Source organism: Mesoplodon bidens (assembly GCF_964165515.1).
Source record: "Mesoplodon bidens genome assembly, chromosome: 3".
Classification (NCBI taxonomy): domain Eukaryota; kingdom Metazoa; phylum Chordata; class Mammalia; order Artiodactyla; family Ziphiidae; genus Mesoplodon; species Mesoplodon bidens.
The window spans coordinates 57,635,421-57,660,486 of record NC_138178.1 but is presented as its reverse complement, the minus strand read 5'-3'; the positions used below and the strand labels follow the sequence as shown (position 1 = coordinate 57,660,486).

General features: G+C 36.6%; 1 protein-coding gene across 1 annotated transcript in view; it reads right to left on the bottom strand.

The window, feature by feature from the left end:
* The window catches only part of PIAS1 (protein inhibitor of activated STAT 1), a 122,146-nt gene that overhangs the window by 41,371 nt on the left and 55,709 nt on the right, over positions 1-25,066 (bottom strand). Inside the window, exons 3-6 of the mRNA XM_081227775.1 lie at positions 7,923-8,007; positions 7,373-7,420; positions 4,039-4,129; positions 3,252-3,386 (exon numbers count right to left, since the gene is read on the bottom strand). Coding sequence (XP_081083901.1) covers positions 3,252-3,386; positions 4,039-4,129; positions 7,373-7,420; positions 7,923-8,007 — 359 coding nt within the window. The remainder of the gene's footprint in view (positions 1-3,251; positions 3,387-4,038; positions 4,130-7,372; positions 7,421-7,922; positions 8,008-25,066) is intronic.

Here is a 25,066-nt window from a genome sequence, read left to right as displayed (position 1 = left end):
GTAGTTGTGGTGCATAGGCCCAGCTGCCCCGCGGTATGTGGGATCTTCCCGGACCAGGACTCGAACCCGTGTTCCCTGCATTGGCAGGTAAATTCTTAACCACTGCGCCACCAGGGAAATCCCTGTCCTTCTTTTTTGAAACTCTTCCCTTGGCTTCTTATACCCACCCCCCGTTCTGCCCCACATCTCTGGTACTATTTCCCCATGTCCTCTGCAGGTTCATTCTCTTCTATCCAGTATTAAAAGTTATAGTTCCTCACGAATGGTAAGTCTTCAACGCTCTCTTCTTTTTACTTGTTACATTTCCCCTTAACAATGTCAGCCTGCTTGTATGGCTCTAGTAACCACCAATATGCAGATGACTCATTTTCTTCTCTAGCCCAAACGTATCCTCTGAGCCTATATGCCCAACTGCCTCTTCAGAATGTCTCAAAGGCATCTCAAACTCAAAAGCTTCAAAACTGAACTCATGATCGTCTCCATGTAGTCCTCCAATACTCCTTCCTTCAAAGCAAAGCAAAGCAAAGCAAAACAAAATGCACCTAAATTCAGTCCTTTTTCAGTGTTTCCTCTATCTCAGTAATATTATCATTTACTTTGTCACTCAAGCCAGAAACCAAGGAGTCATCCTTGACTTCTCCCTTTCTCTTAGCCCCCATTTCTAATCTATCACTTAGTCCTACAGATCCACCTATTTATCTCCATCCCTAGTGCCACCACTCTAGACTAATATACTATTTCTCTCACTAATGCTTCAGCAATAGTAAGAGGTAACCTCTATGCATGACTCTGGTCTCCATTCAAGCTGTTCACCACTCTGAAGAGTGGCCTTTTCTAAACAGAAATATGGCCCTGTCAACTTTCTGCTTAAAAAGAGAATATCCTTAACATTAACATTACCTCAAAGGTCCTACATGGTTTGGTCCTTTTTTACCTCTCTAGCTTCATCTTGTATCCTGTTCTTCCCCATTCTATGTACACTAGCAATTCCTGCTCCCTTTCAGTTTCTTAAGAAAAACTAGGCTCACACCTGCCAGTGGACTATACTCTGAATGTTGTTTTCTCTGAAACTTTCACCTAACTGATTCCTTCTACCCTTCTCTCAGATCTTAGCTCAGTCATTACTTCCTCAGGGAAGCCCTGCCTGACCTCTCTCTAGTGCAAAGTGGCCTTTAATATGCTCTAAAATCACCACACACCTCTTCTTTATATTACTTATAATACAGTTCACATTTTCATGTGTGACTACCTGTCCCCTAGATCCTAGGCTCCAAAAGAGTCAGGACTTCTTTTTCTCACTATGGTACTGCCAGTTTTCAGCAGAGTGCATGGAATATAGCACACATTCTATAAATTTCAAATGAATTAGTGAATTAACATGAGCTCATATCATAAAATTGTAATAATCAAAAATATTCTGGGGCTTCCCTGGATGGCACAGTGGTTGAGAGTCCGCCTGCTGATGCAGGGGACATGGGTTCCTGCCCCGGTCCGGGAAGATCCCACATGCCGTGGAGCGGCTGGGCCCGTGAGCCATGGCTGCTAAGCCTGTGCGTCCGGAGCCTGTGCTCCGCAACGGGAGAGGCCACAGCAGTGAGAGGCCCGTGTACCGCAAAAAAAAAAAAAAATCTGAAATTGTGCCGGAAAAAGAATGCTAGGCTAAGAAACAATACAGAAAAGTTCAGAACACACACAGGATAAATCAAAGCAAATATATAATAATGGTGGCTTCAGAATTAGCATTTATTTAGTTAATGGTATTAGAACTGGCTATTTTAAAAATTAAATTTTTATTTCACACTACACACAAATTCACAATGTATTAAATATTTAAAGGTAAAACTAGAAACCTCAAAAGTCAAGAAAAAAATATAAACAAATATTTATGTAAGACTGGGAAGGGCAGACAGACTAAACTTGATGGAGGCTGACTGGAAAGACTACAAAGAAACAAAACTGTGCAACTAGAGATTATCATACTAAGTGAAGTAAGTCAGAAAGAGAAAGACAAATGCCATATGACATCACTTATATGTAGAATCTAATATATGACACAAATGAACCTATCTATGAAACAGAAACAGAATCAGGTACGTAGAGAATAGACTGGTGGTTGCCAAGGGGGAGGGCAATGGAAGAGGGTAGGAGTGGGAGTTTGGAATTAGCATATGCAAACTGGTATATATAGGATAAATAAACAACAAGGTCCTACTGTATCGTACAGGGAACTATATTCAATATCCTTTGATAAACCATAATGGAAAAGAATATGAAAAAGAATGTATATATATGTGTATATATATATATATATGTATAACTGAGTCACTTTGGTGCACTGCAGTAATTAACACAACACTGTAATTCAACTATACTCAATAAAAAATAAATAAAAAAAGAAAAAAAGAAAAAACTGGTTAAGATTTGGCTCTGTAATAATTTAAATCTTCTACACATTAAATAAAGATAAAGGGCAATAAACTAGAAACAAACATTTGCCACATGTAAAAGAGGGTTAAATCAATATATAAAGAACTCATAAACAATAAAAACAGCAATACAGAAATAGATACTGATATGATTTTTAAAGGTGAATAATCACAAACATAAAATATGTCCAACCTCAATAATAATAAGAGGAGTACTAATTAAAACAATGTGGTACCACTATTTACCTATTAAAATTAGTAGAGATCCTAAAGAAAATAAAACTCAAAGTTATCCATCAACGGGCACGTGAATAAACACAAAGTCAGAGAATAAATCTGTACAACATCTTTTGGTAAGGCAATCTGCCAATGTACACAAAATTTCTTTAAATTCTGATGCTCTTTGACTCAGCAATTCCACTCCTGGGAATTTACTCTAAGGAAATTACCATGTATGTATGCAAAGTTAGAGCTACTAGGATGGTTTTCAAAATGTTCTTTGAAATAGTAATCAATCAACCAAATAAATGTTCAACAACAGGGAATATCATATTGGAATATGATGTAGCCTTTTAAAATCATGCAGATGAACATGAAATGACATAGGAAGATGTTTATGAAAATTACTCAGTGAAAGTTATCAGGTTATAGAACACTGGGTACGGCAAGATCCCATTTTTTTAAATGGGAACATGTTGAAAATTCATTGTGAGACAAAAATAAATCCTTTTGCAACTCCTTTTATTTACATACAAGCTCAGGTAGCCATGGAGATTAACCATTCCTTATAATACAAAAATCTGGGAGAAACAAAAATTTACTTACTCTTCCAATTTCTGCAGTCCATGAAACAACAATGGTGTTTGGTACAGTTGTGGACAATCGGACAAGTGAGGTGATATTAATTGGTCGGCTGGGTCGCTTTGGTTCCACACCATTTTTAGTAGGTGGAAGATAACCCTAAGGATGAAATATAATTTATTTCTACTTATTATTTCCACAATTATTTCAACTTCCATTCCTTAAAAAAAAAAAAACCCTACAAACTACATATGAGAAAATATGAGTATTTTCATTTAAAAGTAGAGAAGTAAACGTTTGTAAGAGTTTCCTGTATGTTTCTCTAAACAACCATACAGTCTCATAGTAAGCCTGAGAAAAATACTGGTGGCAGAACTTAAAAATCTCTAAAATTTAAGAATCAGGTTGAATTCATAAAGAGCTTGGATAAGTATATAAGGACTATTTTGAAGGTGAACAATAACAGCCCCCACTCCTCTGTTAAAGGCACAGCATTCTTCAAATCTCTATTCAACCAAAGCTTCCAGACTCACACGAATACATCTGAGGTTTTGTTGAAACAATCTCGTCTTCCCAAAATTCAGTAAAACACTAAAGTTACCACACCCAACTCCTAGACTATGTCTCCATAACTAATGTCACAGCTGTTAATTGTACATAGTTGGTACAAGTGTTTCACTCAGTCACATGAATATATATCCCAAATAAAGATGTTTTCTTAATGAAAAAGTATGATTAACAACAGCTGTGATGACTTATTTGCTAGCTATGTTGGCAATGCACTTTTTAAAAAATAGCTTTTGGGACTTACTGGAAGGCTGCAAGGTTTTGTATTCACTTTCACACAAAGATTGGGTGGGAAGTGATCTTCTTGTGGACAACTGGTTTCTGATAAACAAAACCTAAACAATAAAGGACAAGTTTAAATACCTTTATTAAAGGATGACACCACATTAATATTTTTGTTCCATAGCTAATCTAAAAGATAGTCAAACTTAATAACAACAGCAAAAAATTACTAAACCTGAATAAATACATGAAATAGGTTCAAAATAAATAATTCTGTCAATGTAGAGTTTCAGTGGTCACAACTACCAACCTATAGTTGTCTTCATAATATTTCCAGTCATTTGTTCAAGCATGTTTTTGGGGGGAGGAGGTGGGGAAGTGCTCTGTGGTTGAATAAATTTAAGAAATTTTGAATCAAAAAATTAAATTAAGTTTCCTCCATATAGAACTTCTCAGAGCTAGGCTAACAATAACTGTAACTTTTTAAGAGGGAAATATAAATATATAGTAGTTCTCAAATTTATTTGTCTGTGAAACATTTTTTTTGGTTCTCAGCAGACTATACTGAAAATGCTAGAAGTCCATCCCCAGGATCAAGTTCTGTCCACCAAGCCCAGGTACTCCATTATTCCCTGAAAACTGAAGATGCTGAATAATAACATTAATTGTATTATACCCACATATGCTTAGAATACTATTTTAGAAACTCATGAAAACATTTATTTCTAAATTAAATGCGTTATCTTTTGGGAAAACCAAGGACAACTACATAATTTGTACATTCTCACTCCATTCTTACATAGATCAAGAAATAAGTTATTAATTTGCTATTTAAGACAACTATTCTTGATTATTATACTTCCTTATTACCAATACAGAGCTGAGGCTCATTCCACTTTACAGAATGTTCACAGCACCTTTGAGTTACATGTTAAGAAGAATGCTATCTCTGAATTCTGTGAAATATTCATCATGCACAAACATCTTCTCTCAACATCTTGATCTGCCTGCCATGCAATCTGTGTGAGGGAGTGTCCACAAAATGGGACAATTTTCTATGTAAAATTTTATGGGTACATATAAATATATGGTCTTCTTTAAGCAGGGACAATCTATAGCTTCCATTAGATTCTCAAAGGGGTTAGAGATCCATATAAAGGTTGACAATTACTAATCTACAAAGATTTTCTCAAAATATACTTAGCAAACAGATGTCAAACCCCACAAGATTATCTCTAACCCCAGCAGAAGCTTCTATTACAGGCCAGTTCTTTACTTTGCAACAGTAAGAGGAAGCCATAAAGTTTTAAATCAATTACTCCGATGCAGAGATAAATTAGAAACATGAACCTGGCTGCCTGAAGCTACAGAAAAGCAATATATGACAAGTTGACTCCTATTCAATTAAGTAAAAAGTGAAAATCTAAATCACCCTTACAAACCGAAGAGAAAAAAACGATTTTAAAAGTGGGGAACAAGAGCAGAAAGTTTCTATATAGGAGTTCATGGGAGTGGGGAGGGGAAACAGATAAATGAAAACAGATTAGGAATCTAATAGAGAAAATACTGATCCTAATTCTGACCAAATTGTTTTCATGTTTTCGATAAAGACTTATAATTAGGGTAGTGGAAGGTATACACTCCCAACTTAATACACTAGGATTGCTGTAGGGGGTGAGGAGGGTGGGGATGAAAACAATTTCGTAAAATACAAAGAACCACCTAACAATTACCAAATATAATACAAAATGGTTCTTTTTTCATCAAATTCTGGAGATAAATTTGATGGCTAAGCCATTTTTAACCATCAAGATCCCCTTAGAATCTCTGCATTGATCTTAGAAAGAAAACCTTCCTTTGGAATGTGAACCATACCTCTTTGCTGCTTTAAAGAATGCATGCGTACGTTAATACTAAGGATAGTAACTAGATCTTTTGTTTTAGAGCTACGGTTTTCAAACTTTATTTCAGTCTTGGGATACTCTCCTCAAATGAAAACTAACCCAGAAGTCAAACATGTAGAACAGATCAAAGCCACATTACTTTGGTTCAGAGTGTGTGTATATGTGTGTGTCAGGTGGGGCAATTGGGGGGGTTGGGGGAGAGAAGGTGGAATGGTAGCCAGAGGGTAGCCCCCAAACAGTGGCTCCAAGCAACAGTCTGAAAACCACTGTTTTAAAGGACAAAGTCACATATCAGTATGAACAAAATGTAAACTACTGAGGCAGGGAAGTAAAAAATATTCCAGCAATATATAATTAATTACAAAGGCACCATATTTTAGTCCTTTAATTTATTCAGTCATTATCATAGTCTGCCCCTGACAGAGGAAAAAGTACCTTTTACACAGAAACACCTTTGTCAGTGCCTTCCAAAACCAAGACCTCAGCCTCTCCTCTGCTTTCTCAGTTTTCATCACACTATTTTTGAACCTAGATCAGAGTTTTTCACATTATTCCATGAAGCACTGAGCTGGTGCTTTCATCTCTTTTCTGATCTCCTAGTGTATTTATAATCTGTACATACAACTTAGTATCTGATTATTGAGACTGGGCTATCTGCTTGACTTATCCTTCCCACTTTATAGGGAAAACAGCTTGTTGAGGAAAACAACTGTCTTGTATTTCCTCTTCTATCCCTATTGCAACAAGAACAATGTAGGACACTTAGGTTTACACAAGGATAGTCACTGAGTAAAAAGAACAGCATAAGATGGTTTATGTAAGCAACAAGAGAGAGACATATTAACATAAAAGATGTCTTAGATATTCTTAGAAGAAATGGGCTAAGAAAAGAAACTGAATATGGGCAGTAGCATGTTGGAAAATTTTCGTTTTCCAAATTGTAAAATTTCGTCTTTACAAATCTATCAAGAGATGTCTCACATGGAATCTAAATTAGAGAGTATTTAAATTAATGGTTTAAAAATACAGGACAAAACAAATTAGACTATTTTGGTTCTTGTTAGTCCATGAGACACTGTAGACTTAACCTAAGTATTAGTTCTTTCTCTACAGTAGTCTGCCACTCACGCAGATAAGGTCTTTGCTTTTATAAAGCTTGGTACTTCTAAAGAGCTGACCACCATATTTAAACATATCATTAGCTGGAGCTTCTCAACCAACCAAGGGCAACCAAAATAGAGAAATATGGTTAAATATATAGCACATGACTTGCTACATTAAAATCTAACTTTGATAGTAATTAGGATGTATCATAACAGGAAAAGGTTTTCCCTCACCCAAACATCTAAACCCAATACTTTCAATTTACTTACTGAAAATCAGGTAGATTTTTTAAATCTTGAAGGAATATTAACTTTTAAACTTTGGATATGTACTGTAGCAACACTGTACCTTAACTGGACCTGCACTGTGAAGTCACATTTGGTCCCAGAAATATCCCTAGAAAAGACAGAGTAAGAACTACAGTTATTTTAAAGATATACAGAGGAAAGCTGATTCAAAGACACTGTTACTCCAGAAAGTATTTCAAATTTATCAGAAATATTAACAGTTATTAGGGTTAACTAACACTATAATAGTATTTTCTTTCTTTCTTTTTTTTTTTTTTTTTTTTTTTGCGGTACGCGGGCCTCTCACTGTTGTGGCCTCTCCCATTGCAGAGCACAGGCTCCGGACGCGCAGGCTCAGCAGCCATGGCTCACAGGCCCAGCTGCTCCGTGGCACGTGGGATCTTCCCGGACTGGGGCATGAACCCGTGTCCCCTGCATCGGCAGGCGGACTCTCAACCACTGCGCCACCAGGGAAGCCCGATATAATAGTATTTTCAATACTAATATTTGCACGACAATAATACTCATCCAATACACTGTTTTAAAAAGTCACTTATAGACAAAACTGGATTGAAAGGTCAAGCTGCAAGTTACACTCGAAGACAACTTACATGGAACTACTGATTTGCTGCACTTGTTGTGGTGTCAATGCAAATGCAAAACAGGTTTCTCGAAAGCGCTGACTGTTGTCTGATGCTAAAGAAGAAAAGAATTATATTTTTAATTACCTTCAAATTCATCAATATAGAACACAACAGCAAACAAAACAAAAAAACCCAACCATTCACACACCTTTAAATTAAGTAGGATGGATTCTAGAGTTTAGATAACTCAGTTAAGACACTGAAAAATAAGATATGTGCCAAATATCTAATCATATATATGTCTGCATCTAAAAAGCATACTTGTATAAAAACATGCTGATATTAATTTTATTTAAAATAATATAAACCCATTTAAAGATACATGGCTTCTGAGCTAAGTAACAAACATATACATACACCTTGAGATCTGCACAGGTAAGATGACAGTTGGACTTGAAGGCAAATTAAGAATTTGATCATGCCAAGTTTTATACAATAAATATCATATATAGTTTCTCCTACGCTTAGATGAATTGACATCAAAATGTGCCTGTGGTCACTATCTCAAAGGAGGAAAGGAGTTACAAGAAGGGAAGGAAGGGAATAGAGAGAAGGAAGGGAGGGAGGGAAGTGGAGGTGGGGAGAGAAAAAAGAGCAAGAGAACAGGCAGGGAAGCACAGGTCAGTGAAGACCAGGGATTCCTACAGGGCGCTGCCGTGAGCAACAATATTTCTATTGGCTTTTAATACACGTTATGTCTATTTTTAAAATCAGTGGTCAATATCCCTCTTGTTCACTAATATTTCCTCAGTGCTTGGCACAAAGAAGCACTGAATGACTGTTTGTTGAATGAACAAAAGACTAAAAATTAAGAAATACCAAACTTAATTATTTAAACTGTCCTTTTCCAGGATAATTTTCTAGAACAAATGGATCACTGAAAGTTATTACCAAGGAACTCCTGGCCTGTGGGGCACTTAAACTGGTACAGAAAAAGGAGCTGAACCCATCTCTAAAAGGGTTCAAACAAAGTATAAATGGAAGAAGTGAAAGGAAGGTTGAACTCTATCTAGATCAATGGTCTGCAAGCTCATTTGATTATTTATACCTTTCAGCAAAATAATTTAGCATATATCATGTATATGTTATGCATGTTAAACTGTTATATTGATATTGTATATGCTATAAAACACACCAAAAATAGAAGTTAAAAAAGTTAAGATTTGACATGAAATTTTAGATATTTTTGTGAATTCGATTTTATGGAAAATCTCAACTTTAGAAACTTCTGTTTTACAGGTGGATATATTTTCCTTTATCCCTATGGATCGTCTTGTGTACCCACTGAGATGCATACCCCCAACATCCGGAGGTCATTGTTTCGGATGATTTGCCTGCAAGCAACACTTCCTCCAAAATTACCACCAAACACAAATGTCAAAAAGCTGTACAAATGTATCACTATGAGAAAGAAATGCAAAAGAACACTGTTGAACTACAATTTCATGTCAATATAGGAGTATCTTTTAAAGTCTACATTTGCTTTTCTGCTTTCTGTGATCTGGGAAGGTTTTTTCTTAAAAACTCTATCCCCAAGAAACAGTTACTAACCAGAAAGTTATCTTAATCATGAAATATCAACGTGGCTAAAGGCAGATAACCAAGGACCAGAATGTAGAAAAGCAAACAGTTTCCTCTGTCAGGCAATGAAAGTAACTTCTTTTGCTTCTTAGAGGATATGTTTCTATAAAGATTTTAGTCCAGTAGGCTTATCCTGATTTAGATTTCTGGCTCCATTCTAAAACAGTGCTATTGATAAAATAATTTCCCAAGTACCAAAATTAATATTATTCTCTGGGCAAAATTTCACATTCATTTTAAAATACATGAGTACAGAAAGTTTTGGACACACACACATGCAGATTTAGATAGAGAAGATACGACTAAAATAACAAGGCTGTTTCTTGAGCCAGACATAGAAATCAGGTTTATTACTTAATAGTAACCCCTTTTTACATCCTCTTATATATAAATGCTCATGGGGTTATTACTGTTTACCTGGAAAAGCATCTTTCATACTATTTAATTTTCAGGTTTAATTTTGCTATGAATGCCAGTGAATTTATAGTTTTGGTCTTAGATAAGACTATTTAAAAACTCTTCTAAAAGTTAATTAAGCTATCATCATCGCTTTCAGAAAAGTTCAGGCCAAACAGAATCATGGAATCTTCATACTGAAAAATGAGTCTTACAAATCATCCAAAACAATGACCTCCGATGTTGGGGGTATGCATCTCAGTGGGTACACAAGACAATCCATAGGGTTAAAGGAAAAAATATCCACCTGTAAAATAGAAGTTTCTAAAGTTGAGATTTTCCATAAAATCGAATTCACAAAAATATCTAAAATTTCATGTCAAATCTTAACTTTTTTAACTTCTATTTTTGGTGTGTTTTATAGCATATACAATATCAATATAATTGTTTAACATATATAACATATACATGGTATATGCTAAATTATTTTGTTCAAAGGTACAAATAATCAAATGAGCTTGCAGACCATTGATCTAGATAGAGTTCAACCTTCCTTTCAATTCTTCCATTTATACTTTGTTTGAACCCTTTTAGAGATGGGGGAAGAGAAGCCATCACCTTGTCAAGCAGAAGATGACTGGTGATAAACAGTGTAATTGTAAGAAAGCTTGCAGCCCAACAGAGTAGCAAAGTTTAGTGGAAAGAGATGAGATCACATACACCTGGATTCCAAACTGGTTCTACCACTTATTTGCCATGTGACCTTAGGTACTTATCCACTCTGAATCTGTTTTCTTCAATATTTAAACATAAACATACACGAGCACAAAACCCCTCATAGGATTATTTTAAATTTAAATGAGGTAAGGTATTTAAAACAAGCACCAATTTCCTTTTCTGTCTCCCTTCCTCCTTATGCCCTTACACTGAATCAAAATATATAATGCTGTAACTCCCACCCACTGATGTCATATAGCATATCCAGTCATAGCCATTCTTCAAATATTTTAGACAGCATTAATGTGCCCCCTCTCTCTCCATCGACTCTTGCCACTGTACGTCAGGCAAGACTTCAGAATTACTCACCATTCTAATCTTTCTCCTCTGGACATATCCCAGTCTATCAGACTTTTAAAGTGACAGCCAGAATTGAACACACTCTGCCATAGCATACTATTTCTCCAAAATATTTGCTGCCCCTCTGTATTGGCCCATCCCCACAGGAGGAATATGACCCAGTGCCACCGATGCCTTGGCCAATGAAATATGAGTAGAAGTGTACCACTGTGGAGCAGACCTCTAAGAACTATCCTTGGGTTTCAACATCTTTTTCTTTCCAGTCTGCCTTGATTCTAGAGTGGAGAGAACAGAGCAGAGCCACAACCAATCCACAGCTAATAAGCAACGTAAGTGAAAAATTAATCTTAGTTGTTTGCCATTGAAATTTATGATTGCTTGTAAGCTGACTTATTATTCAGATGTGATATGACAAGAACAATATTTTTATCAACAACTATCATCTACTACTGTTAATCCATACAACAATCATAAAGAAATGTACTCTTTTTTCAGATTTAGAAATTGAGGTTCAAAGTAGTTATGCAACTGTCAAGGCCTCATACTAGGTAAGTAGAACGCGAACTGTAAGTCAGATCTACACATTTCCAAAGCCCATGCTCTTCTCAAAACATAGGTCTATTAATTAGCTCCCCTGACCTAAGTGTGCTGTACTTCTATTAATGCAGCCTAGCATTATACTGAATCATAGAAAACAGGAAAAGAATTACCCACTATACCCTCATCATAACTGCTTGTCATTTTTACATATTTCTTTTCAATCAAATTACACATAAATTTAAAAGCTTGCTTTAAAAAAATTATTCACCACATTTTCAATTACAATCTCTATTACCATATTTTAATTATTGCATTGCATACTATATGTGGGGTGTATGAAAATTTTAATTGCTCCCTTGATAAACCATTTAGGTTTTTCCAATTTTTCATTATTTGAAATGACTCTGTATACAGGGCTTATACGTTTGTTTTTTGGAACGGGGTGGGAGGGGGTAGCTATTATTTTCTTTGGATCAATTCCCAGATGTGGGTTTTCTGGGTCAAAAAGTATGGAGATTTTTTTAAATGAATCTTGACATATCACAAGAGTGGTTTGCAAATGCTTGTAACACTATAAGACCATTAGCAATTTGTGTATCTACTAAATGCATCCTAGTCTGGCCTGCATGGGAGTTGCTGCTAATTTAATGGGGGATCTGGGCAACTCCTTAGTAGTTTAGTTTGTATTAAGAACTTTTTTCTTGTTTTTAACTTCTTATTTAGTTAATTGTCTAATCTTGTCCTATGCCCATTTTTACATCTGCATAAGAGTTTCATATATAAACAATATTAACCTTTTGGAAATCTGCTGCAAATATTTCCCCCAGTCTGTTATGTTTTTTCATTTTGGCTACATTTTGGGATGATACAAAAGTTAAGTTTTATGTAGTCTAATCTGTCAACCACCTCCTTGTAAATTTGTGTTGTTCCCCCTCTTAGGTTCAATCAGTACACAATCAATTCTTTGGCTTCTTGTTTCTATGTAATTATCAATCCATCTGGAACTTATTTTAGTATGTGATATTTTTTTAAAATCTAAATTTTTTGTTTCTCCAAATTGCTTAGTTATACTAACACCATTTGTTAAATAATCCTTCTTCCCTATGGATATGTGTGCTTCCTTTATCATATATTAAATCCTTATAACCAACATGTTCCATTCCCAGGCTATTTTCTCATTGGTCTTTTTTATCCTGGTGCTGGCACTCTGTTTTTTAATTGTTATAGTTTCACTATGTTTTAATATCTTCTATCAGGTTTCTCTCCATCCATTCTTCTTTTTTCAGAACTTTAACATCAACTCTAATGTTTTATCATCTAGATAAACTTCTGAATCCTTTTGCCATGATTCTCAAAGCTCAATGGTATTTTGAGTAGAATTACAATAAACCCATGAATTATTTTGAGGGCTGACATCTTTATATAACTTTACAGCTTTAATCTTCCCATCCTGGAGTACTGTATCTCTGTCTATTTATTCATATCCTTAAGGTTTTGTCATTTTCATCATATAAATTAGTCACACAGTTCCCATTAAGATTATTCTTATGCAAAATATCAACAATAGGAGAATGACTGACTAAACATTCACATAATGGAATACTCTGTAACCAAAAAAATAGAGAAAAATCAACAACACCAGAAGCTAGTTTCTTTTTGAAGATCAATAAAATTGATAAACCTCTAGCAAGACTACTAAGGAAAACAAGAAAAGAAAAATAAGAATAAGGAATAAGAGGTAACATCACTACAGATTCTATAAACAAGAAAAGTTTATAGGAGAATATCATGAACACCTTTCGGCCAAAAATTGACAACTTAGAAAAAATAAATTTCTTGAAAAACAAAAACTACCAAATAGATAACCTGAATAGCTCTGTATCTAGTTTAAAGTTTGAATTTGTAAATATCTTTCCTGAAAGAAAAGTCTAGGCCCAGATGTTTTCTCTGTGGAATTCCACCAAATATTTAAGAAAGAAATAGTACCAATTCTACATAAACTGTTTAAAAAAACTGAAGAATTCTATCAAACATTTAAGCAAAGAGTAATACAAATTCTAAACAAACACTTGCCCCCAAATTAAAAAGAGAATATTTTGCAACTCATTTTATGACAGTATTACTCCAGTACCAAAACAAGACAAGGACATTAAAAGAAAATTACCAACTGTTACCTCTCATGAACATAAATACAAACATTCTTAACAGAACTTTCACAAATCAAATCCAACCATATAAAAAAAAAGGATAATACATTATAACCAAGAGAGATTTATCCCAAGAATGCAGGGTTGTTTCAACATTCAAGTCACTAGATTAACAAACTAAAAAAGAAACAATATGTTGTCATTTCAATAGATGCAGAAAAAGCATGTGACAAAAATTTAACATCCATTCCTGATTTTTAAAAAAACTCTCAGCAAACCAGGAATAGAAGTGAACTTCCTCAACCCAATAAAGGATTTCTATGAAAAATTTACAGTCAACATTACACTTAGGGACTTCCCTGGTGGTCCAGTGGTTAAGAATCTGCCTTCCAATGCAGGAGACATGGGTTCAATCCCTGGTCAGAGAACTAGGATCCCACATGCTGCGGGGCATCTAAGCCTGTGTTCTACAACCACTGAGCCTGCGTGCTCTGGAACCACAACTAGAGAAGCCTGCTTGCCGCAACGAAGGGTCCCGCATGCTGCAACGAAGATCCCACATGCCGAAATAAATAAATTAATTAAAACAAAAAACAAACAAAAAAAATTACAATTAAAGATGAGAGACGGGCCTCCCTGGTGGCGCAGTGGTTGAGAGTCCGCCTGCCGATGCAGGGGATACGGGTTCGTGCCCCGGTCTGGGAGGATCCCACATGCCGCGGAGCGGCTGGGCCCGTGAGCCATGGCCGCTGGGCCTGCGCGTCCGGAGCCTGTGCTCCGCAACAGGAGAGGCCACAGCAGTGAGAGGCCCACATACCGCAAAAAAAAAGAAAAAAAAAAAAAAAAAAAAAAAAAAAAAGATGAGAGACTAAAGAATTAGAAACAAGACAGTGACATCTGCTCATCATTTCTATTCAGCAATGTACTGGACATTCTTGCCAGTGCAATAAGGCAAGAAAAAGAAAGAAAAAACATCAGGATTGAAAAACTAAAACCATCTATTCACAGACAACATGATGATCTATGTATAAAATCTGATAGAATCTACCAAAAGGTATTAGAATAAGTGAGTTTAATAAGGTAACAATCATATACAAAAATCTGTGCTATTTCTATAAATTAGCAGTAAACAATAGGAAATTGAAATTTTAAAAACACATTTATAGTAGCATCCCCTCAAAATGAAATACTCAAGCATAAAACTGACAGAAGAGGAGCTAGACCTGTGCATTGAAAAATGCCAAATATTGCTCAGAGAAATTAAGGACCCAAATAAATGAAGAGATAGACAGGGTTCATGGATCAGATGACTCAATGTGGTTAAGATCTCAGTTGTTTCCAAACTGATCTACAGATTCAATGTAATCCAATAAAAATCCTAGCTAGTTTTTTTTTTTTAAGAAATTGATAAGGTGCTTCTAAACTTCATGTGGAAATGCAAAGGACCTAGAAGAGCTAAAACAACTTTGAAAAAGAAGAACAAAGCTAGAGGGTCAATACCACTTGATTTTGAAACTTATTATAAAGCTACAGTAATTAAGACAGTGTGATGTTGGTGTCTAGATTAAAAAAATAGATCTATGGGGCTTCCCTGGTGGCGCAGTGGTTGAGAGTCCGCCTGCCGATGCAGGGGACATGGGTTCGTGCCCCGGTCCGGGAAGATCCCACATGCCGCGGAGCGGCTAGGGCTGTGAGCCATGGACGCTGAGCCTGCGCGTCCAGAGCCTGTGCTCCGCAATGGGAGAGGCCACGACAGTGAGAGGCCCACGTACCGCAAAAAAAAAAAAAAAAAGAGGAAAAAAATAAATCTATGGAGCAGAATAGAGAATCTTGAAATATATCCACATATATATGAACGACTGATTTTTGACAAAGGTGCAAAGGCAATTTAGTTGAAAAAGAACAGTCTTTTCAGTGAATGGTGCCAGAACAACTGGATACCCATATGCAGTGGGGGGAAAGTGCTTTGAGTTATATAGTACACCATATGCAAAAATTAACACAAAGTAGATCATAGGTGACATCAGAGAAAATGGTAGAATAGAAAGCTCCAGGAGTTAATTCCTCCTCCCAAACAACCATTAAGCTGGGGGAAAAAAAATCAGAATCAATGATTTCAGAACTCTGAACCTGATCAGACACATAGCAACCAGGGGAATGCTTGATGAAGAAAGAGACTGCTGAATCTGTTGAGAGAGCTGTGTGAGTGATCTAGCAATTATCCCCTATTCCTCAGCCCCACTGTAGCTGTAGGGACTGCAGCCTGTCATCTATCACAAGATTTAAAGAGATGTACACACTTTTGGGGGGGCAGGATGAGGGGTGATTGGATGTTTGGAGAAATCTCCATCAGATCACAGGCCGACTGAAGAGACAATGGAAGAGAAGCTTCACAGACCACACACAAGGAATACAGACTTTGCAAAAGTAGTAAAGGAAAGTCACTATAGTCCCCTTGCAGATCTAGCTCCAGCTTCTCACTGAGGGTCACACTAAGTTGCTGAAGACCTCTTTGGACTCCCCACGCACCTCAAATCCACAAAAATTGTGAACAAACTGTGGGCAAAGGTTCTTCCAAACCCCATTCATGGTGATGGCTGTAACCTCATGGCAAGCAAAGTCAATGTTTTTTATGGCCTTGTAGATGTTACAGTCCCTCCAAAATTGTTGCAAGGTTGTTCCTGATTTGTCACTCACCTTTACTGCCTGACGAAAAGTGTGATGTAAATAATATTTCTTGAAAGTCGCTATAACTCCCTGGTCCATAGGTTGGACGAGCGACGTAGTATTCGGTGGCAGATGCACTACTCTGACGTTGGGATGAAAGTCATCTATGAATGGCGGGTGGCCCGGAGCACTGTCAAGCAGCAAAAGAATGTTGGAATGGGATGTCCTTCTCCAAGCAATATTTCTCTACCTCTGGGATAAAGTGGTAGAAAAACCAGTCCTGCAAAATGGCCTGTGTAACCCAGGCTTTGGGGTTACTCTTCCACACAACAGGAAGAGAGCCCTTGGCTATGTCTTTAAGGGCTCTTGCGTTCTCTCAATGATAAGCTAAGAGAGGCTTCAGCTTCATATCACTGGAAGCATTGCCACCAAACAACAGTTAGCTTATCCTTTGCTGCTTTATAGCCTGGCATCAACTTTTCCTCCTTACTGATGTAGCTTTGGCCTGGCAGCCTCTTCCACGATAGTTCTGTCTCATCCACATTAAGAACCTGCTCAGGTAAATACTCATCTTCATCAATAATTTCTCAAAGCGTTTCAGGAAATTCCCGGACAGCTACTGTATCTGCACTTGCTGCCTTGACACTTACTTTTACACGTGAAGGTTGGCTCTAGCCTTGAACTGATGAAACCAGCCAAGGCTGGCATTAAAAGATGTGCAATCTGATTCTTCACCGTGTTTCTTCAAGTCTTCATAAAGGCTTTTAGCTTTCTCTTCAATCAGCATTAAACTGAGTGGGACTTGATGCTGATACTGCATCCATACACTGAGAAGTTTCCTCATCTCCTTTATCACTTTTCCATGTTTCTTTGATATTAATGATATTGTCCACTTCATCGGCACAGCAGACTTTACACGTTCCATGATCTTGTCCTTGTTCTTTAGAATCATGCCAATGGTTGAATGATTCATGTTATAAGAGTGAGCGATATCTACCATCTTTTCGCCTTGCTCCACACTCTCAATTATTTTCACTTCTGTTTCCATTGTTATCACTTGGCACTTCTTAGCAGTACCAGCTACACCACCGCTACTTTTATGCTTGCTTCCAGACATCCTGGGCTTGAAGTAAAGATACTGTACTACGGTACTCTATACAGTACTGTACAGCCGGGGTCCCCAACCCCCAGACCAGTACTAGTCTGTGGCTTGTTAGGAACTGGGCTGCACAGCAGGAAGTGAGCGGCAGGCGAGCGAGCAAAGCTTCATCTGTATTTACAGCCACATCCCATCACTCACATTACCGCCTGAGCTCTGCCTCCTATCAGCATTATGGTGAGTTGTACAATTATTTCATTGTATATTACAATGTAATAATAATAGAAATAAAGTGCACAACACTTGAATCATCCCGAAACCATCCCCCGCCCAACCCTGGTCCATGGAAAAATTGTCCTCCACGAAATCAGTCCCTGGTGCCAAAAAAGTTGGGGACCACTGCTGTATAGTAAAGTACACAAAAGCCCAACCACTTGTAGAGAACGCACGCACATGACAATGTACACCAGACACGTGATCTTACATGACTGGACATGAAAATGAGCATTTGCATCTCTGAATTTTCGCAACTTGAAGGTTCGTATGTAGGGGAATTACTGTACACAAAACCAGAACCACTTCAAACTGACGAGGATGGTTACAATTAAAAACAAAACAAAACAAAATCACAAGAGTTGGTGAGGATACGGAGAAACTGGAACCCCTCATACACTGATGACAGGAATACTAAAATGGTACAGATGCTGTGGAAAACAACCTGGCAGTTCCCCCAAGAGTAAAACACAGAATTATCATTAAGACTCAGCAATTCCACTCCTAGGTATATACTAATGCAAAGAAATGAAAGCAGGGACTCAAACAGATACCTGAATGCCAATGACCATATCAGCTTTATTCACAATAGCCAAAAGGTAAAAGAAACTCAAGTGTCCATCAAGCGATGAATAGATAAACAAATATCTATTCCAGGGATGGATTGGGAGTAAAGATTTCTTTAGGTACAGTCCCAAAGCATGATCTTTTTTTCAAGTGATGAACTGGACTTCATCAAAATTAACAACTTATGCTCTTGGAAAGACACTGTAAAAAAAAAAAATGAAAAGAGAAGCCACAGACTGGGAGAAAATATTTACAACTCACATATCCATTAAAGGACTTGTAGCCAGAATCTATAAGGAACTCTTACAAGTCACTAACAAGAAAGCAAACAACATAACAAAATTTGAATGTGCAAAAGATCTGAACAGACACCTCACCAAAGAAGATAAATATATGGATGACAAAAAAGCACATTAAAAGATGTTCAACATCCTTAGTCTGTGGGAAATGCAAATTAAAACTACAGTGAGATACACACCTATTAGAATGTCTAAAATCCTTAAAATGACAACACCAAGTGTTGACAAGCATGGAGAGCAACTGCAAAGTTCATATGCTACAGAAGAGAATGTAAAATGGCCTAATGGTTTAAAAAACAGTTTGGCAGATGCTTACAAAGTTAAACCTGTATCTATCATCTGACCCATTTACTCCATTCCTAAGTAATTTACCCAAGAAAAATATAAGCATATAATTATACAAAGATTTGAGCCCAAATTTTCATAGCAGATTTGTTCTCAACAGCCAAAAACTGGAAACTCAAATGTCTATCAGTGGGTATTCGAATGAATAAATAGTGTTATATCCACATAATAAATACCACTCAGCAATAAAAAGCAACAAACTACTGATACAACAACATGGGTAAACCTTAGAATATAATCTTGAGTAAGAGAAGTCAGCCTCGCCCCCCTACTCCACCCCCCCAAAAAAGATTATATATTCCATGATACCATTATATAAAATTTTAGAAAATGCAAACTGATCTATAGTGACAGAAAACATCATATCTAGGGGCTGGTTGGGAATAGAAGGGGCAGCTGGGAGGAATTACTAATGGGATGAGGAAACTTTGGGGAGTGATGGATATGTTCATTATTTTTATAATGATGGTGATTTCACATAGTCAAAATGTATTAAATTGTACATTTCAAGTATGTGAAGTTTATGGTATGTCAAGGATATTTTGATAAAGTTGTTTAAAAAAGTAGTAACTAAAGCAAAATGGTGCACACACGCACCCACACAAAAGAAAACCGGCAGATGGTGAGGGGGACTGAACAACAGAACAGAACCCTTGTACCACATTTAAGGCTCAAGTCAAAGAAGAAACAGCCAGAAATTCAGAAAGAAAAACAAGAGGAAATGGCGACCTTGACATCAAGGGAAGAAAGAATTTCAAAGCGGCAGTGGTACACGCTCAGAAGTCAGGGTAAGAATTGAGAACTAGACTTAATAACTAGCAAGACACAGATGATTTTGGCTGGACCCGTTTCAGTGGAATGTGGAGCAAACGTCAGATTGCAACAGATTCAGGTATGAATGGTTATTGATTTTAATACTTAAATATGAGAATTTTGTTTTCATATCTGCAATAGGAAATTAATATCTCAGATTTGTGAATTAATTACTATTCTGTTTTGAATCACTACAGCCAATCCTGAAGGTCTCCAAAGTTCTATAATGTAATTTGAAATTTTGCTAAGATAGGACTTTGAATATTAGCTGTTTTGAGGATGTAGGATGAGTGTCCCAGGTAATAACTCAGCCTCTCATTGTGGTCTAAATTGTATACTTGTCAGTAGCTCTCATTGAGGGTAAAAACAGTCATTCAGATTTCCACCTTTTCCATACTCCAATTCAGAGAAAGGATGAAATGTTCTAGTGGAGTTCGTAATTAAGGATACCTATAAAGGTCGTGGAGGATATCTCTTGTGAATATTAAGGGCTCCCTGTACTTATAGGAGAAGATTTTCAACAACCCGCCCTCCCCCCATAAGTATTAATTACCAATATTTCATCTGTAAGAAAGAAAACCTTTGCCTATAATAACCAGAATATAATTATCATTCAAAACATAAAATGTACAGAGAAAAAGTTAAGGCTTTAGAAATTTCATTTTTTTTAAACATTGTTCCATAGAGAGATGAACTAGACTAAAAAGAGAAAGAGGAATCATGTTGCAATTTACATAAACTAAACATATTGGAAGGCAAAACCTAGATACATAACATAAACAAAGTTATTGAGATTCTGCTGATAGAAACACTAAGCTAATCTAAGTGGTTGTACTTTCAACTGCTCTAAAAATATTTGTTATTCCACCTAACCAGCAGAAAGAAAAGCTAAAAATAGTCATCTTTCTGTTATAGAGTATTTCTTGCTGTCTTGGGGAAAGTGAAACTAAAGTACCTATCTACAAATGTCAGTCTTAAAATCTTTATTGAACATTTTGGTTTATTCAAAAAAAAAAAAAAAAAACCTGGACAATAAGGTAATTTTTTAAAATATACCTGAAATTACATAATTTCATCATTAGGCTGCTCTACCATTGAAAAAGAGGTTGCAGAGAATTTGTTTCCCCCAATAAAAGGCATATACAGAATCATCAACGAACTTATACTGCTTTTGACTATCTATCTTTAATATGGGAAGTATTTTAAGCAAACAAAATATAATGACCTGAGAACACAGTCATAAAATATTAAGGTAAAAAAGGCAAGGTATAAACTTGAAATGTACAGCCTAAGTAAATTTATTTATATATGTGTATATAGATGTATATACGCATTGAAAGATCAAAAGAAGCAGAAAAAAACGGTTTCTTTGTAACTTAAAAGTTTTTTCACATTGAGTATGCATTGCTTTTATAATAATTTGTTTTACATATCTTATATAGAAACCAATGTAATATCACACATACACGTTAAACACACAGCTATGATGTTCTACTGCTAGATTTTAAGAATTCTCATGGTAGCAAATATTCCAAAATATTTGCCTGGCTAAAGGCAAAAGTTCTTTGGGGGTACAACAAAAGCCACACATGAATTTTTCCATGAAGCAGGAAAGAACACTGTAACATGCAATTCTGTTGGACTCTAGCTCTATAAAACCCTCTGATATCATTTTATCACACCCTAACTGTAGGTTCCTAATAAATTCATTTTCAGTAAGCTTACTATGCTTTTCATCATCTTTCTCCTCTGGAATTTAACTCTACCTGTCCTATTTATTTTGTCTTTATAAGTTCTCAGATAGTTTACTGAGTTAGTCAGCTGGTCTCCTGAAGGACTTAAATTGTTATGAGCCTATACAGACTCCTGAGTAACTTTAGAGCAGCTAACAGTATGGTAAATATTATATCTGGCCTATCTATTCTTTCACAGCTGGCAGGCTATAAGGCTATTTTAAGTCCAGTGGGGTTAAGAAACAAGACTGGGTCAAACCAAGTCAGCCAGCTATGAACAAAGTCTGATGATCAATGTTTAAATGCAAAAACAGAAAAAGGAACAAGACTATAATTGGAAAGTTAGTTTTCTTTCTTTTGTAAAAAATTTTCATTTTCTTCTTTTTCTGATGTTGGCAATACAACCAATCCAAGTTAGAAAAACCCTAAAATTCTGCCACTTATAGCAGCTAAAAAACATTTTGGTATCCATTTTTCCAGGTATTTTCCCATATATACACACTGTGTATATGTTCATCCATGAGTGTAATATACACAATGTTTCCCACAAAAATTGTTCTGAATACTTTTCTCATTTCAAAATGTGCAGTAAAAATCTTTCCATGTCAATAACCTATCTCTGTCATCATTTTAAGTGGCTACATGGTATTGTATTATATAAATATGCCATAATTTAACTAATCACCTATTGTTGGATATTTAGGTTGTTTTCAATATTTTCCTTTTATAAACTATGCCTTGATGAACCCTTTCCTCTCCCCCTGGGGGTGTGTGTTTGTATTTGTGTGATCTTTATTTCCTTAGGACATACTCAGAAAAGGAATGCGTGGGTCAAAAGATATACACATTTTTAAAGCTTTTGTAGAAGTTGCCGAACTGCTTCCAGAAATGCTGTTCATTTGCATAAGTAAGTGGTATATGAGAGTTCCTTGCCAACACTGGGCACTAGATGAAAAACATCTTATTGTCTTAAATTTGCATTTCTTTAGCTACTCTATAAGTTAACTACTTTTCATACCTTTATTGGCTTTATGTTGTGAGCCACTCTAATCGTACCAGTCACATTTTAATTTTTTCTTTTGATGTTTCAAAACTGAACAATGGGGCTTCCCTGGTGGCGCAGTGGTTGAGAATCCGCCTGCCGATGCAGGGGACACGGGTTCGTGCCCCGGTCCGGGAAAATCCCACATGCCGCGGAGTGGCTGGGCCCGTGAGCCATGGCCGCTGAGCCTGTGCGTCCGGAGCCTGTGCTCCGCGACGAGAGAGGCCACAACAGTGAGAGGCCCGCATACCGCAAAAAAAAACCAAAAAAAAACTGAGCAATGACTTGTTTTTAGTGACATAATGGTCACTGATGACCTAGATTACAGAAGTTTCTTTGGCATGGGTTAAGTGAAAACCTACTTGGAAAGGATTCATGAGAGAAAAGGGAGGAAAGAAATCAGAGACAGTGAATCGAAACACTCCTGGCAAGGAATTTTGTGGTGAAGGAAAAGAAAACGGGGGTAGAGCTGGAGGGAAATTAGGAGAAAAGTAGTTTGTTTTTTAAGATGGGAAGTTAGCACAAAATTGTATATTAATGGAATGATCTAGTACACAGGCAAAAAACTGATGATGTACGAGAGAGAAGGAAGAATTAATAAGCAATGTCCTTGAATAAGCAAGTGAATGGGATCTAACACAAAAGTGTAAGGATTGGCCTTAGTCCAGAGACCAAAGAATTCATCCAGAGTCACGAAAAAAACATCTATAGCATATGGTCAGAGACGTAGGTAGGTGTGGATAAAGTACTTATGGGGTGGGGACTTTTAGAAGTTAACTTTTGGGGACTTCACTGGTGGCACAGTGGTTAAGAATCCACCTGCCAATGCAGGGGACATGGGTTCGATCCCTGCTGTGGGAAGATCCTACATGCCGTGGAGAAACTAGGCCTGTGCGCCACAACTATCGAGCCTGCGCTTTAGAGCCCGAGAGCCACAACTACTGAGCCCGCGTGCTGCAACTACTGAAGCCCATGTGCCTAGGGCCCATGTTCCGCGACGAGAAGCCACCGTAGTGAGAAGCCTGCGCACAGCAACGAAGAGTAGCACCCGCTCACCACAACTAGAGAAAGCCCGCACACAGCAACGAAGACCCAACACAGCGAAAAATTAAATTAAATTAAAAAAAAAGAAGTTAACTTTTGACTGGTTCCATTTTCCTGGTGAAGAAGAAATAACAAGCACAGTCATAAACAAAGAGAATGGAAAAATAGCTGTGTGAGAGAAAAAGTGTGTTGTGACAGAATAAGATGAAATAGTCATTCAGTGAAGTAGAAAGAGTGTATGAACTAGGGTAACACTGTCTGATGGCTGGGTAAGATTAAGCACTCCTGTGCACACATCAATTATTCTAACAGCCTCTCATATATTAAAGATTTGTAATATGGTCATATATTGTAAATATTTTCCCTTGGTTTATTTATTTTGCCATATAATGTAATAAAAAATTTTTGAGTCCTCACAATTCATGTTTTTCCTGAAGAAAAATTCCTTCCTAACTCCAGTATTATTTAAATATTTTTATGCAGTGTAATACATTATTTATGCATCTATTTAAATGCAACCTATATTTCCCTCTGACATCACTATAGTTTCATTTTTAAGCATTTAAATCTTTAAGCCATATTTTGATATTATTCTGACAAGTTGCAAGGTAGGAATTTAACTTTTTAATGGTTAATTAGGTACTCCTGAACAATTTAATGTCTAATTCATGCCACTAATTAGAAATTTCACTTTTGTTATTTTAAAATTATATTTCTACTTCATTAACTGCTTATTCAGGCATCAGTTCCACAGTTTCAATTATTATACCTTTGTCATACATACAGACAGTATATTTTACATGTGTTATGCCATACACCTATTTTTCAGAATTCCTCTATTCTTATTTTTTCTTCTAAATTATACTGGCTATTTTAGTCATGCTACCTACCACATCCAAATTTCCCTCCTAGTTGAACCTTCCCAGCCCACACCTTCTACCAGGAAAGCAGCTATAGGCTGTTTTCTGTACTGGACAGCCATTGATAGCAACAGGCAGCATAATTTTCCCAGGGGTGGCCTATCCACTGGGTAACCCATAAAATGACTATGCCTGAAGGTATCCATCCATTAGCAACATATTTACTAAAGTCAATTCAAACTAGCTTCTTCCAGGATTTGGAGTATGGAACATAAAGGGTCTCCAAGAGCTCTCTGTAGTCAGAGGCAAACAAACTAAATGCTTAGAAAGATATAGAGGTGCCATAGAGGGAGAGAATATACATAACCAGACAGAGAAAGTACATAATCATAACTTTCTAATTCTTAGACAACCTTACAATAAACCTTTCTTAAGTGGCCTGAGGTATTACCCTTTCTTGCAATCAAAAAAACCTACAACACAAAGGAACTTTGGAAGTCATTTGATAAAGCTCTCTTTCTCTTCCCTTTACCTCCCTATTAAATTGGATTTCTAATTACAACTATGCTAAATTTATTGAGAACAGACATCTTTCAAAGGACTGTCTTTCTAAATATTCAAGTTTTTG